The sequence below is a fragment of the Dasypus novemcinctus genome, chromosome 24 (assembly GCF_030445035.2).
Source record: "Dasypus novemcinctus isolate mDasNov1 chromosome 24, mDasNov1.1.hap2, whole genome shotgun sequence".
Taxonomy (NCBI): Eukaryota; Metazoa; Chordata; class Mammalia; order Cingulata; family Dasypodidae; genus Dasypus; species Dasypus novemcinctus.
In genome coordinates, this window is record NC_080696.1 from 55,843,929 (window position 1) to 55,860,336 (window position 16,408).

At 44.3% G+C, this 16,408-nt stretch overlaps 1 protein-coding gene and 1 long non-coding RNA gene across 3 annotated transcripts in view; one reads left to right on the forward strand and one right to left on the reverse strand.

Annotated features, from left to right (window-relative positions):
• Window positions 1–6,733, forward strand: part of LOC139437512 (uncharacterized) — a 29,780-nt gene extending 23,047 nt beyond the window's left edge. The window contains exon 3 of the long non-coding RNA XR_011647372.1: window positions 6,488–6,733. This is a non-coding gene — a long non-coding RNA (uncharacterized lncRNA). The remainder of the gene's footprint in view (window positions 1–6,487) is intronic.
• Window positions 1–16,408, reverse strand: part of ZFP64 (ZFP64 zinc finger protein) — a 77,411-nt gene that overhangs the window by 14,518 nt on the left and 46,485 nt on the right. For both annotated transcript variants that reach the window (XM_004476971.5, XM_058287236.2), the window contains exons 6-7: window positions 3,030–3,179; window positions 2,732–2,794 (exon numbers count right to left, since the gene is read on the reverse strand). In XM_004476971.5, coding sequence (XP_004477028.1) covers window positions 2,732–2,794; window positions 3,030–3,179 — 213 coding nt within the window. The remainder of the gene's footprint in view (window positions 1–2,731; window positions 2,795–3,029; window positions 3,180–16,408) is intronic.

Below are 16,408 nucleotides of genomic sequence, written 5' to 3' on the forward strand. Positions count from 1 at the left end.
AACATGGTCTCTCCATTGTCAGCATTTGCACTGATGATGTAGGAGCAAGGGCACCTTTGCATGAGTCAAGGCCATGCACCATCTGTACCAAGAGTCATTGCCTTCTTCCCTGCCACATGCTCCTGGTAAAGAGCTAGTTCACATAGGAATATCCCTGGTGAGGCAGTAGAAACTATTAGTTTATTAGATCTCTAGCCTCAAACAAGTCTTTTTAATATTCTCTGCGTTGAAATGGGAAGTAAGCATAAGGTACTTCTGCTACATACTGACATATGATGGTTGATGTGAGAAAAAGCACCTAGCTCTTAAGTGACGGCTTGCACTGCAAACCAAACTAGCCACTCTTTCCAGGGAACACATTTTCACTTGGAAGGATATCTGACAAGGTATGGTTTTCAGGTGTGATGTTTGGTAGCCATTTTCTTAAAAATAAATGAAGTGAGTCTGCCATTTCAAGAAAGTTACTGACAGCATTTGTTGCCAATGACATCCAAATACTCAAGTAAAGGTTAAAAATTTTGAAATAAAGTATCCTTTATCCCAAGCTTGAAGCTTCATAATACTGAGATTTTTCTGATGAGACTGATGATATTAAGTGATTTTTCCCCCTATAGTGTACTGATGCGGATGAATATTCACAAGAATTACGTAAGTGAAGAGCGAGTATATTCCGAATGACTAGTGCACGAGGTTATAAAAATCTAGCAGGAGTAAGACCCAGCCAAAGCACAAAACTGACCCATAGGTTTCAACAGGACAAAATGTTCATTGATATAGGTTCAGATTTTATTTTGTAATTAACTTTCATTTAAGAAATGAACATTTGTTGTGTTTTTGTATAGTATTAAAGAAAAATATCAACAATTATTCTGAAAAGGATATTAAAATACCACCCATTTCTAAGCATGTATGAGAGGCTTCATATACTCAACCAAAACAATACATCACAGAACACTGCATATTGAAACAGATAGGAGAATTCAGTTGATTATTAAGGCAGACATAAAAGATTTGTGAGAGTATAAACAATGCCACATTCTCATGAAAACCTTTGTTTTGGAAAACAGTTAAATTTTCATTAAAATGTTATTTATGTTAATATGCAATGGGCATACTGTTATTGTTCAGTGAATATTTTGAATTTTTAGTTTTAATTTCTAACACAGTAACTATAGCTAGGTGGAATATTTATAAACAAAAACTCCATTGTTAAGTGTAAAAGGGTCCAAATACCAAAGAGTTTGAGAACCACTGTTCTACCCATTTGACAATGTTCCAGCTCAGGCCTTAAAGGATCACAGAAGCAAGTATTCCCACCATGCCTCCCACTTACAGCTGTGTCAGAGACCCTGTATGTCTCAGGAGTCTCTCAGTTCTCCCTTTCCCCCCCATGGTAACAGAACCTCCTATCTGGAGCTGGGCACATGATCACCCAGAATTGAGACATTTCCCAGCCACCCTTCCAACTAGGAGGGTCCATGTGCCTAAGTGCTGGCCAACCATGAGCCCAAGCGACAAGCTTATCTTCTAGGACGTGCCTTTAAAGGAGTGGTGCCTGCTGGCTGTAATGTGCCCGTGATGTATTGCCAGTGAGAGCGACACCCTTGGGGTGGCAGGGAAACTGAAGTCATGGGACAAGCCACCATAAGAGCCTGGACTACTTACACCTGGACTGTCAGACAGAAATAAACTTTGGCTTAAAGCCATCCTGAGTTTGGGTCTCACTCTTCTACTAGTTGCAAGTGGTGCTACTTCTGGGTCATGCCCCAGGGAGACATGTTTGTGAGCTCCCAGATCCCTCCTCTATTTTCCACCTAAGAGATTTGGGGAGCGAGAGCAGCTGCTGTGGACCCAGAGAGGAAAGTCTTGTATTAAGGATGGCAGAACCATTCTACCAGCTGTGGACTATGTGATTACTGCCACTTGAGACTTAACTCGATTATCTTGTTTAAGTCACTTATATTGGTTTCTGTAAGAGCAAGCAAGCCAATATCCTAACTCATACAGCCTAATGTAGAGTCTATAATACAGGCCAGGGTTGGCAAAAATTTTTGTGGAGGACCAGATAGTAAACATGCTAGGTTCTGTGCACCATCTGGTCTCGTGTGTCACAACCACTCCACTCTGCTGTTGTAGCATGAAAGCAGCCAGACACAATACATACACAAATGGGCGTGACAGTGGGCCAGGCTTGGCTTGCAGGCCACAGTTTGCAGACCCCTCCTGTAACAATGGTATTCCTTTGCTTCCACATAACTTATTCTCCTGTATTCTCAGCCGGTAGCATGGAATTGCCCAAAACAAGGCACCCAATCTTTCTGCTCTCATCTAAGATTACTAAGACCACGAGGCCTCTGGGTGGCCCATTCTCTGCCAACTTCCCCCACGACATCTCGCATACCTTTTTTCCTATCTCCCCCAAGCCTCCGTTGCCTCTCATCCCTTCTGCCTGGAATATCCTTCCTTCTCCAGTTACTTACCCATCTTTTACACTTCTAGTGAAGGGTCCTTTCTTCAGGAAGTCTTTCCTGACCGGCCTGGATCAAAGCCCTTTCCCTTAGTCCCTGCCACGACTGCATTTCTGTCTTGGTTTGTGACTTGACTGGTCACTGCCCGCGCCATTTCAGGAGGCAGAGGCCACCTCCATCTTGATCGCCACGAAACATGCAGCACGTAGTTCACATCCATTTACCTGTTTCTTTACTAAAGTGTCAAAGAGACGGCTACCTACCTGTGTGGATTCTCAGGTGGCGGTCCAAATCTTTCATGCCGTGAACGGTTTTGAAGTGGCATCCTAGAAGAGCAGAGAGAAAAGAAGGTTCAGCTCCTCTTACTATATCACCTCCAGAAGGAAGCGCGGTGAATCTGAAGTCCTGGTGAGGCTCCCACTGAGCTCACTGGGCGCCAAGGGACTCTTAGCATCTGTAGGGAAGGGCCACACATGGACACGCCAGGGTCCAGCAAGTGACTTCCCGCACAACATACTCGGCCCAGAGAAGGGCCTCAGTGGACAGTGTTCTGTTCTTTACCTGGATAGCAACAGTTGAATGTCCTCTCCCCAAGGGTGCCGGTTTGTTCCTTTGACTCCGAGGGAAGGGAGACGACAGGAGCGTTCTGAGCGTCACTGCTTTCTGGGGAAAGGCAGGCTGATTTTGGAACATCATTATCCAGTTCCAGAGCTGAAATGAAGAAATGAAGTTACTTATTTTCTCAAACACAACCACCATGTCTTATTACAATGTAGCAGGCTTGGTCTTTTTGCCCCTCCCTCTACCATCTCTCCAAAAACTCTTAGATGAAAGCCAAGTACAGTTAAGTCTTATACACAGTCCTCTCACAACAGAAAGCTGGATGCCAGGGCAAGGTCAAGCTGCTCTTTTTAAGTGGTTACTCCTGATTTCTGAGCTGGTTTTGCCTCAGGTAAATACAGAGTCAGAGACCACACTTCAAGTATCACAGCTCCGACAGGACAAAATGCAGTTGTTTCAACAAATAAGTAAAAGAAGAAAGTTGAAGGAGAGAAAGTCAGAGAACAGAAGTCTTGAGGACAATTTGCAATGCCAGGACCTTACGTGGAACCTGATTCAAACACACTGTAAAAATCAATTCAGACAGTCAGAAATGTGAAAACTTACAAGTTTGGTTTAAAGACTTTTGGTATGAAAATGAAGCTGTAGCTTTTTAAAGCATCCTTATATTTTAAGGATACATGTTGAAATATTTGAGTTTGTCCGATTTGGCTCAAAATACTCTGAGGAAGGGGAATAGTTAGGGCACAGAAGAATCAGTGGCCACCTGTAGTTAATTGTTGGTGCCAAGTGCTGGCTGGCTGGAAGTTCACTGTATCAATTTCTCTCCTTTTAGTAAAGTTGAACCATGTGAGAGCACCACATTTTGTGGCCAAAATGGTCAAAGAGCAATAATTTCATTTGGTTCAATCTAATACAGATGAAAAAAAATTTTTTTTAACATTGACTAAATACTCCCAAGAGATTCTAAATTGACTTCTCTTCAAACAGATTTTTAAAAAATAATAAAGGCACTGTCAATGTCTGAAGACTTGACTTAAAAAACCTAATACATTGACTATTTTAGGAATTATCAGATAAGGTCTGGGGTTTTTTGGTCCCAGATTATGATCGAAAGCAAATTCCATCTTCATTGAGATGTTTGTCAGGGTAAAGGATTCTTACACCCAGAAGCTACAGAGGACATTGGTGAGGGCTTCAGCTCTAGAATCAGAGGCATAGAGTTGCTCAGCTACCTGCCAGTTGTGTGACCACTGGTAAGTTACTAGCATTTCTCAGCCTGCTTACTTATCTATAAAATGAGCTAACTTACCTGCCTTAGAGGTATAGCATTAAACGAGATAAAAAACGTAAATTGGTGGCAGACTTGGCCCAGTGGTTAGGGCGCCCGTCTACCACATGGGAGGTCCGCAGTTCAAACCCTGGGCCTCCTTGACTCGTGTGGAGCTGGCCCATGCGCAGTGTTAATGCGCGCAAGGAGTGCCTTGCTGTGCCATGCTGGGGTGTCCCGCGCCTAGGGGAGCCCCACGCTCAAGGAGTGTGCCCCATCAGGAGAGCGGCCCAGCGCGAAAGAAAGTGCAGCCTGCCCAGGAATGGTGCTGCACACACGGAGAGCTGACACAACAAGGTGACGCAACAAAAAGAAACATAGATTCCCGTGCCGCTGACAACAACAGAAGCGGACAAAGAAGACACAGCAAATAGACACAGAGAACAGACACCCGGGTGGGGGCGGGGGAAGGGGAGAGAAATAAATAAATAAATCTTTAAAAATATATATAATCTTAAAAAAAAAAAAGTAAATTACCAGCACAGTGCCCATCCCGTGTTGAGGAGCTAGTGCTCTCTATGATGGGGCTCCAGGTAGAAAATAACTAGAGGTCATACATCCAAGGTGTGCTGCCCCTTCACAACAGTCTGAACAAGTGATCTAGTCCACTGGGTCTCAACTGGGGGCAGACATTTGAGAATGTCTGGAGACAGTTCTGGTTGTCACCTGTGTGTGTGTGTAGCTGCTGGCAACAGTATCTGGCCCCAAACATCAACGGAGCCGAGGTTGAGCCACCCTGTGCTAGTCCCATTGATATTTTTTCCCAGTGCCACCCTGAGACCCCTTAGGACAGAATCACCTAAATCCTGAGTTTGATGCGTGGGGCTAGAGCCCAGGAATCTGCATTTCATAGCACCTTCTGTCGATTCTGTCATGCTTTTCTAAGCCCCCACTATTCAAAGGATTGTTCCAGACCAGCCACATCAGCACCACCTGAAAGTTTGTTAAAAATGCAGCATCCGGGCTCCAGAGAGACCTACGGAATCAATCTGCCCTTTAAGATGCCCAGGTGATCTGTATGCACATTAAAATGAGAAGCACAACTCAAAACCAAGGGCTCTCAGACTTGAGTGTGCAACAGAATCACCAGTAGGGCCCCAGAGCTCCTGGCTTTCACTCTTAACGAGTTCCCAGGTGACGCTGATACTGCTAGGGGATCACATGTTAAGACCCTCTGTTCTACGTGAAAGGAAATGAGGTTAGAGGAGGCCCTCAAGACTGCAGGGCTAGAAGTTTTAAAGCTGGATTAGAACCCACACCTGCCAGACCCAAAGTCCATCATTACACCCCTCAAGGGAACACACAAACAAAACCTTACAACCACTTAGCATCTCACCTATTAGAAAACTGTCAAACTCCTGAGGGTGTTTTGTCCCCCAAAAGCTAAGTAAGACTGAAAGCTAAATGAGAGAATGTAAAGCACAGTGGTTTAGGGAACTGACTGGGAATCAGTTAGTGTCAATTTCTGATTCTATCACTTATTAGCTGTGTGACCCCAGATAAATTATTCAACTTCTCTGTTCCTCAGTTCCTTCATCTGCAAAAGGGAGATTATGGTCTATCTCGTAGACTTGGATGAAGATTAAACTCTTTAATATACGTAAAAGAGCCTTGCACATAAAAAACCAGCACTTTATAAATATTAGTTTTATTCCTTGATGTATATACATATAAGCTACTGGGTTCTCAAGTGGAGGGAAAAGCATTTTGCAATGCAAACTTGAAATTAGACAGATGGGAGAAAAATGTGCAGTCTAATGCTTCACCAGGAATATCAAAACCCCAGACCCTGAGAATGTGTGGCAGGGCAGACCCTTCAAAATGGGGGTCCAGTTGAGAACTGTGGGTGCTTTAACCCTTTGAGAAACTACTGGTTTCTTCCAGCAGGTTTTCTTCCTGACCCTTTTTTTTTTTTTCAGCTGACTTGATTGGAAGTCTACTAACTGACCTGTTTCATTACATTTTCCTCCAAAAGCTATTTGAGTTGCAAAGCAGTTGCAAATTAGGAGTGGCTGGACCTTCTAAGATTAAGAGACAGCTGGGCCTCTTGGACTTTCTCCTGTGTCACAGACCCAAAACAGGGACAAAATACATCAGTTGGCAGACTGCTTTTTTTTTTTTTTCCTAGAGGAGTTGGTGTTCTTCAGAACGTCTTAGACATTCCAGAAGAATGTAAAGCTCTTGAAGAATTTCTCCGGTTGATGCTCACACACTACTGGGCGGGCATTGATGGCGTCCGGCTCCCACAGGGGGCAACACCTCGAATACTACACGACACACAGCCCCCCACCCCGCGACGCCCCGAACACGGGGCGAGGCTCGAGGCGCTGCACCACGCTGTTTTCAGGAATTAAAAAGTGGTCCCAAATTCTCACCAGCCTGACATTGACTTTCACCTCTAGCTCGGGGTTATTCAGGAAATATCTTTTATTATCACTTTCCCCCAAAGATTCAGCATTCTCAATACCAACACCTTCCCAAATCTGCACCCTGTCTCTCCCCCCAGCCCCCCAATCCCCGAAAGGCCCTCTAGCTCCAGCCTACCCAGCCCTACTTCAGGCCGGGGGCCTAGCGGTGAGCGCAGGGCGGCCCGCTAATAACTCTGGTTATGGGCATTCCATCCAATCAGCTTTACTATTATTTTTAAATACAAACTACTAGCTTAGGAGGTGCCGCATGAAGCCACTCCCCTCCACCTATCCCGGAGGCTGTGGTCAGAGCTCACCCGACAGTTCTGGAAGTTGGTCGGGAAGAAACCGGAGCCCGCGTCCCTGGCGGTCTGAGCCTCACCCGAGAAGGGACCCTGCGCCTTGCAGCGCCAGGACAAGGCGGGGCGAGGCAGGAGAAAGTCCAGTCAGAGTCCCCTCTCCGTCCCTTAGCTAAGAAAAAAAGGACCCGGTTGGGCGGAGAAAGTAGGAACCTAAAAGGTCTCGGTCTCCCGCGCAAAGTATTCAGAAGGCGAAGCGCCTTAGAAATGCAGATTCCCGGGCCCCACCCCCTGAGACGCAGAGAAATTCTGCTCCTTTGAGTGGGAAAAGCCCCGCGGCGCCCGCAGCCTCTTGCGAAGACAGGGATCCACGACCCCAGGCTGAGGAGGGGCGCCCGGGGGCTGAGGGTGGCGGAGGGTCCTCGGCTGCGGTCCCCACCCCCTCCGGCTCTCCTCCACTAGCAGCCTGGGCGAGCCTACGAAGTCCCACCTTGTCGCCTCCCTGGCTCAAAACCCTCGCCCGGCTCCCACCTCGCCCAGAGTCAAAGGCGAAGTTCTTCGAGGGGCGCGCGGGGCGCGCCGCGATCTGTGCCCACCCCCCCGGCGCCGCGCCCGCGGGTCCCTCTGCCTGCGGGCTCTCACCCCGCTGTCCCCACCGCTCGCCGCCTCCGGTTCTTCACGCCTTTACTCGAAGATCCCTTTCTCAGTGAACTCCCCCCACCCCCAGGCCTCACGTCCAGCCTTCTGTGTCTCCCCAGTAGCCGCCCCTGACCCTCCACGTTTCACCGACTTCAGCGCGTGTGTGACCGGTCTGTCGTCGTCCCGCCTGGACCCAAAGCTCCAGGAGGCCGGAGTCTTGTCCCTGCTCACGGACGGCCCCCACTGCCGAGCATCGGGGACGTTTTCCAGCTTTCTACTCCCCCGCCCCCCTTGACAAGGACGCCCGGGGCGCGCGGCCCCAGCCTGGCGCCAAGGAAGTCGGGGACCCGCGTGAATGAGCACCCCGAAGACAAGCTCCGGGGTGGTCGCAAGACTCCTTCCAGGGTGTCTGCGAGTGAGCCCACGTCCACTAGCGCCTGGGGGACCGGTCGGAGGGACCCACGCCGGGAGGGGGTAACTTACAGGGGTGGGGGGTTGAACTACGCGGGCGGGGGCTGGGGGCGCGCCCAAGCCGGAGCCAAGCTTCGCCCGCCCTTCCATGCCCCCTGCCCAGAGCTGGCGCCCGCGCGGGCCCCCGGGCACATCCAGGCGGCGGCCCCGGCCCCGCGCCCGCGCTACTCACCCCGCCGCGGCGCCGCCACCTCCCCCGCCGCGGCCGCGGGCTCCCGGCGCTCGGGCTGCGGCTCGGCGGAGTTCAGGTGCTGGGGCTTGGCCTGCTTACGCCGCGACATGGCCTGAGGCTCCGGGCTCCCGGAGACTCCGCGAGAGGCTCGACAACGGATCCCCGGAGTTGGGGAACTACTCCCCCCAACAGCTGGCCGAGCCACGCATGTCCCAGGCAATTCGGCTCCTCGGCGGCGCGGGGCGATTTAACCACAGTCCTGCTGCGGGATGGCCGGGAGCCAAGGCCGCCGGGGTCCGGGGGAAGTGCGGTCGCGCGCCGGCCGCCTCGGCACCACCTGGGAGCTCGTTAGAAATGCAGACTCTCGGGCTCCGCCCCAGACCTGCTGAATCAGAATCTGCATTTTAACGAGATCCCTAGTGATTCGCGTGCACATTAAAGTTTGAGATGCCGTGTCTGCATTTTAACGAGATCCCCAGGTGATTCGTGTGCCCATTAAAATTTCAGAAGCACGGCGCTCCTCCAACTTTAATGTGCACGCGAATCACCCGGGATCTCGTTAAAATGCAGATTCTGACTCAGTGGGTCTGAGCTGGGGCCCGAGCGTCTGTATTTCTAACAAGCTCCCAGGTGAAGCAGCAACGGGCCGGGCTTTTAGATCTGATTTAATTGGTCTGGACTGAGACGTGGGCTTTTTTTCTTTTTTAAAGCCCCCCGGGTGATTCGGATAGGCAGCACGACCTCCACTCGTGGTTCTCAACTTGGCTGCATATTCAAATTTGACATTTAAATGAGGCCGGAGTGTCTCCAACTTCAGGGCGAACCACTTCCCGGAGGAACCAGTTAAAAATGCAGAGTCCGAAAGTTTGGATTCAGGGGCCAGGAATCTGCATTTTTATACACCCCCCCCCCCCACCCCCGGGACTGCCGCACTGGGTCTAGGACCACACAGGAGACGCCTCTGGGGCCGACGGGGGCGCTTGGGCCCCGCCCAGCAGGTGACTGAGGCGCGGTCCTCGGGGAGGTGAGCTAATTAGAGTTCGTGCTCAGACTGGCTGGGACCTTGGGGAGACCCAAGGGGGCCCCCTCCTTGCACCAGATGTGCTGACATCCAACAGGGAGCAAGGAAGCTGCCTTCATCCCTCGGGTGTTTACTTTCTTCAAATCGGGGACTCAAGGTAGGGCTGTGCCCCGAGCTTGCCCAAACCTGAGAATCACGTGGGGCACTCGTTTTAAAAAGATCCGGGTTCAGCTCCGAATCCGCAGGCTGGGGGCGGGGCCTGGGGACATGCATATTTAACCAGCCTGGCGGACACCTTATAAGATAGGGCTATTTCCAGAAACACCACCTGCTCTGACCCTGTGAACTTTGGCAGTGTCCTGTAATTTGCCTTCTGTGAGGTTGCAAGGGCGGTCCTTCGAGAAGAGATTTTTACTCGATTTTATATTTCTCTAAAGCTGAGCTATTTTCCCCTTGATTTTCAACTCCTGAGTTGACTTTAGAGATGGCTGTGTAATACCAGGTGAAGTCACTCGAGGTTAATTTTTTTTGTACAACCTTTGGAATTTTCTTTGGAATGCATATATATATATATATTCAAAGACATTTGAAAATTTGTATTTGTGTGCATGTAGTTGTGTTTATCGTGTCTCGTTTTAAGAATATCTTAGAAGGATACTGGATTAACTGGGAACAGTGAGTGCCTGGAGGGAAGCCAAAGTGTGGTGAGGGGTGGGATGGATGTCACTCAGGTAGGAGATGGGAGGCATCCTGTACTCTACCCCTTTAGACTGCTTGGGGAATGTGTATTTGTATTTGTCAAGTATATATTACTTCTTTCCCTCAGGTCACACAATTAGATTAGTCAGTCTTTGCTACATGACCCATTGTCATCACTGATCCATCAATGGCCTAATTTGGTTGTTTGCTTGCTTGCTCCTTGTCATTGCAAGTACCCATCACCCCAAACTGGGACCCCATTCACAATCTACATCTCACATCTCATCATATGCCCCTATCTTCTCCCCTCATTTGATATCTCTCAACCCAAACCTGCATACTTCATTCCTTTCCTTTTTCTTTTTAGCAGATTTTATTACAGTTACATGTATTCCTGAAAAAAGTATACAATTCTAATTTTAAAAAATATATAAAGGTATGTAGTCTTCTTGGAATTATTTTTGTTCACTTAATATTATTTTGCTGAGATCATCCAAACTGCTGCCACAGTAATTCATCCATTTTAACTGGTGTGTAATATTCCATAGCGTGAAAATACAGTTTTTTTCACCTACTCTTCTGCTGGACACTTGAGCTGTTTCCAGTCTTTGCTATAGTGAACAGAGCTGCTGTGATCTTTCTTTTAAGTGTCAGCATTTCCATGAGCACGTGTACACTGTGACGTGGACTGTTTGTAAATGTTTAAGAGAGAATGCTAGAGTGGAGTGGTTGCACTGACACTGACTCATACTCCCCCCAGCAAGGTATAAGAGATACCCAGGAGCTACCTCCTTTCCAACACTTGGTATTATCATCAAACATCTTAATTTTTGCCAATCAGATAGATATAAAATGATATCTCTATGGTGCTGATTTGTATCTCCTCTATGCATTCATAATAAAAATAAAGTGAAAATTCTTTTTTCCCTAAATATATTTTAATTGCAGCAACTGATTAAATTTGTCATATAGTATGTGTATGATTGAAGGATTACAACTATACACATAATTCTAATTAATAAAAACACATTAGAATCTTCTAAAAAAATTTTTGTCTCATTTTTTAAAGCGTTTTAATACTTTGCAGTATATCCATTCCAAGTTCTGGTCCTAAATTTAGTTTATTATCGTGTATGGTTTTAATGGCCTGATTTTAAGGGTCATAACTGAAAAAAATATTTCACAAGAATAAATTGATCTAAATGAAAGAAAGTTATCATCAGCTATTTTTTTTTTTTTTTCATTTTTTTGAGGTACCAGGGCTGTGGATTGAACCTGAATCTGGGACCTCATATGTGGGAAGCCAGCGCTCAACTACTGAGCTACATCAGCTCCCCTGAGTTAGGTTTTTCATTTGTTGTTTGTTTTATTTTTAGGAGGTACTGGGGATCAAATCTGGGATCTTATATGTGGGAAGCAGGTGCTCAACTGCTTGAGCTACATCCACTCTTTGGCTATGCTTCCTAAGCCATGATTCTCCATTTTCAATCCCATTCACCAATGATAAAAATTGACCACATTTTTTTGTTGAAATCCAGTTAGTAAATTTCAGTTTTCTCTGATAATCAACAGGGGCTTTTGCAAATTAAAATGAAGAGGGTGCATCACTATTTCTTTAACAAATAGATTTCAAATCTACTGAAGCTCTTTATTTGGGAGATATTTAAACTGTTTAGAAAATTCAGTTGAAAAGTTGAAACAGGCAGATATGAAATTTCAAAGGTGATAACTTCTCATTCTTTTCAGCAAAAATAATATAACAAGGGAATTATGGTCAAACACACATTTTAAAATGCTTTCTCCTAGGATATTTCTCTACTTTTTCATTCTTTACCAATCATTTTTTATAAATTTATCCTGATTTTTAAAAAATGGATGTTAGGTAGTCCCTTGTCTTCACAGAAAGTCTATATAAAATTTGCATCCTTTGCCATCTTATAAAGGAAAAGTGGTGACAAACTGTAATTTGGGCAACTCTTAAGTATTCTGCCAAGAGATAAACAGTATACCTCGGAATTATGCAAAGATTCTCCTGGTCCCTCTTCATCTCTTTACAGAGCATTATAAAGATTCATGTAGTTTAAGAGGCTGTAGAGTAGAGTGTAATAACTAAAAGCACAGACTAGAGCCAGCTTGAGTTAGGATCCTAGTTCTGCCATGAGCTGTGTGACCTCAAGAAAGCTGCTCTTTGTCCCAGTTTTCTCATCGATAAAATGGGAAAGCTGATTGTGAGGATGAATGTAAATAACATATACAGAGCAATGTCTAGCAGATAGGCAGTATTATGTGTTAGCTCTTTATGGTAATAGGGTATGGAATATAGATCTCTATAATAATCACTAAATTCATGTAATCAGTCATTCCACTTAACTAGGCAAATATTGTTTCACCTGGAAATAAACTGGAAGCAAACAAGCAAATGGCAACATTCCTCAATACTTCTGAGTTGTGCAATTCCCAGGCTTCATACCAGTTTTATTGCATTATATTAAATGAATAAAGCTTAATTAATTTTTATAAAGGAAAGTATATGAAACTGAATTATAATGTTTCCCTGAACCCAAAGGAAATATCCTGGACCTCCTGTGGGTGTGAGCACCCTGCTTGGGACATGCTCTGCTAAACCACCTCATTTGACTTCTTTCATAACTACTTCCACTCTGCTATGAATACATGAATGAATGAATAAATCTTTATGCAGGTACAAATGATTCCCAAAAGGAGTGTAAAAGCTAGCCAGAAGCAAATCTTATTTCCTCACCATTACCTTTGTTAGGAATTCATTTATTTGTTCATTTGATAACATTTTTTAAAGCCTATGCTATAATGTCTGAATCTGGTCTAGGTCTTGGGGATATAGTGATGTACAAAACTACTAGCTAACAATTAGTGAACACACAAGATCATTTCAGATAGCATTAGGTGCTATGATCAGAATAAAACGGGGTGATGTGATCAAATGTCTGGGCGGTTAGTAAAGGGGAAACTTGAGTTTGGCTAGAAGTAACCTTTGAGCTAAAGCCTGAGTGTAGTAGCCAGCCATGGGAAGAACTAGAGAGAGCTTTCCTGTTACCGAGAACAGCAACTGCAAAGACTCTAAAGGAGAAAGTGGGTGTTTTAAGGCAAAACATGGAGAGTCAGAGATTAGGTAATTTCCAGAAAAGAAAAACAGGGCAAAAAAAAAAAAAAAAAAGAAAAACAGGGCATGTAGAAACTTGGAAAAAATGTTCAAGTTCATTTATAATTTAAAAAAAATGCAAGTTGAAATAAATTAAAATACTGTTTTTCACCTGTCCAAATAGAAAAGACAAAAAAAAAACCAACAAAACCCAAATACATAATAGAAACAGTTGCTATCAGACATGATGGAAGAGTTAAATTGGTGCAACTTCTTTGGCAGCATCTAACAAAATTGTAAATGCACCTACTCTCTTGCCCAGTAATCCTAATTTTTGGAATTTTATTTGCAGATATACTAACTTGGGTAAAAGGAGAAATATGTATAGATGGTTATTCCAGCATTAATAAAATAATAAAAGATTGGAAACAACCTCAGAGTCTTTTTTTTAGGGGTCCAGATAAATAATTATAGTCAATATCCATTAAAAAAATTTGATCCCTACCTCACATCATTCAAAAAAATACCAGATGCTTTAAAGACCTAAACAATGACAACAAAATGCAAATACATGAACAAAAATATAAAGAGTTGGAAGGACATATAAAAGAATAACTTATGACCTTGGTAGAGGAAAGGATAATGCAAAAGGCATATGGAAAAAGATTAATAACTCTGATTACGTCAGGACTCAAAAATGCACAATAAAACTCTAAACAAGGTTAAGAGATAAGACGCAAACCAGGAGGAAAATATTTGCAACACATAAAACAAAGGATTAAAATCCAGTTTATATAAAGAACTCACGAGTCAATTAAAAAAAAAAAAAACACCCAAAATCTAATAGAAAGGATGGTCAAAGTATCTAAAAAGACAATTCAAAGTAAAGGATATACAAATGGGCAGCAAATGTAAGAGGTTTTCAACTTGACTAATTATAAGTGAATAAGTATTAAACAACCATAAATTCCCTCTTTCTCCTTACCTATCAGATCAATACAAACTAAGAATGTCTACTGTTAGCAAGAATGCAGAGAAATTGGTCTTCTAACACATTGCTAGTGGGAGCATAAATGTTTATAGTCACTTTGGAGGGCAACTTGGCAATAAATTTAAAAATGCACCCATAAGTGATCCATCAAGTCTATTCCAGAGAAGACTTATATACATGTACAAGGTGGCAAGTTCAAGGATGTTGTTGAACAATAAATAAAAATAAACAACCAGAATGTCCAACAGTAGGGGAATGGCTTGATTCAGGTAAGGTGTAGCTGTACCATGGAATACCAGACAGCAGATAAAAATAATCAGGCAATTTATATGTTCAAGCATGGCTAGAGTTCCAAGACATTTTGCATAAAAGAAAAAAAGTCCCATAAAAGATCCACAGATTTAAACATGCATGCAAATCCAAATACTTTTTCACTGGTAAAATATGTATGTATGACTGTAAGTCCAGAGAAAACATACTGGAAGGATACGCACTGGCTAAGCCAGCAGGGGTGGGTGGGAGAGTAGTTTGGGAGAGGAAAGATTGTCGAACCTAGATTTAAGTGTGTGCGTGTTTGTGTGCAAGAGAGCATTATCCTTCTTAGAGGCATTTCCTTTTCTTTTTTTCAAGCAGAAGGTATTAATATGCTACTTTACTATGAAGTAATAAAATTAAAGTAAGTCAGTAAATCACAGTACTTTCATACCATGAAATAAGTTCTATGCAACCATAAAAAAGAACAATGTAGTTCTGTGTGCATGGATAAGGAATATTCCTCAAAACATATTAATTGAAATATCCAAAGGACAGAAAAGTATACAAAGTATGTGTACTGTCCGGTGTGTGTGTGCATGTGACTACGTACACATATAGCAGCATTTCTCTCTATATATAAATTTTGACAAAAATCACACACACACAGTTGGAGGCAAAAGGTTGTGAATGCAAAGGAGTCTATAGGACTGGTGACAGGAGTGCCCCTGGGGACACAGGCAGGAGTATTTGGGATCAGGTTGGCTGAGTGACTTACATTTTGCTACGTACCTTTTGGCAATCTTTTATGTTTTTTAATTTTAAATCATAAAATGTGGACTACATAAAAAAAAGTCTATAACCTATTTGTTCAATTTAAGGGAATAACGCAAACCCCCGTGTGCCCACCAACAGCTAGGCACCTAAGAAATCCCTCACGTGCTCCTACCCACCAGCCTCTCCCTCCTTCTGCTGCGCCTCACTCTAATTTCGTGTAATTGTTACTTAATAGTTTTGCCACCTAAATAATGTGTTTATTATTGCCTCCTTTTGCACGTCACACTTTTTAGTAAGTATGAGCAATGTGTCCATGAATATTTTTATACAGGTTTCCTGTTTCACATGGGTAATTGTTTTTCTAGGCCCAGAATCTGCATTTTAACAAATACCTGAGTAATTCTTTTGTGTATTAACATTTGAGCAGAAAATCAGAATTGCTTTTTAACAAGGTCTCCAGGTGATCTGCCAGCATGTTAAATCGTGAGAAGGGCTGGAATCAGAATTTGCATTTTAACAAGATCCCCCAGAGTCATTTTTATGCACAGTAAGTTTGAGAACTGCGGGGTGGGTGTGGAATGGTTGAATCAGAGCATATGCTCATACTAAACTTCCCTAGAAAATGCCAAAGTATTTTCCAAAGTGGTGATATCACTTTACCTTTCCATCAGTATATATTATTATTTTTTAGCTAAAAAGAAAAAAAGAAACTAGTTGAAGAGTCTCTAGGACACCTAGACTTAGTTGAAAATGGAAATCACCACCAGTGCTGACCTAGCTGCTCTTTGGATGGATTGTACGACGTGTGAATAAATCTGCTTTAAACAAAATAAAAAACCCTAGCTGCGTCCTCCTTTCTTTTGGCCCTGCTTTCGAGCCCCAGGCCCTCTCTGTCTTGGATCAGGATCTGAAATGAAATACTGGCTGCGAGAAAGGTACTGTTTTAGGCAGCAGTGGGGCCTTCAGAGAGAAAGCAAACGTCCTCCGAGGTTTGGAAGCTCCTGAACTGTAAAGGAACATTCTCCAGGAATAGGGATTCTCCTTCTGGACACGGGGCAGGGGTGGGCAGGCCAGGCGGGGTGCGGTGGTCTCCTGCCTTCCCCAGCCCTGAGCAAAACGTGTTTCTCAGCCCTTTCTGGCAATGATGAAGTGGCACAGAACTCACGGTCATTTCCATGTTCTTCTCACGATTCCTCATCTGT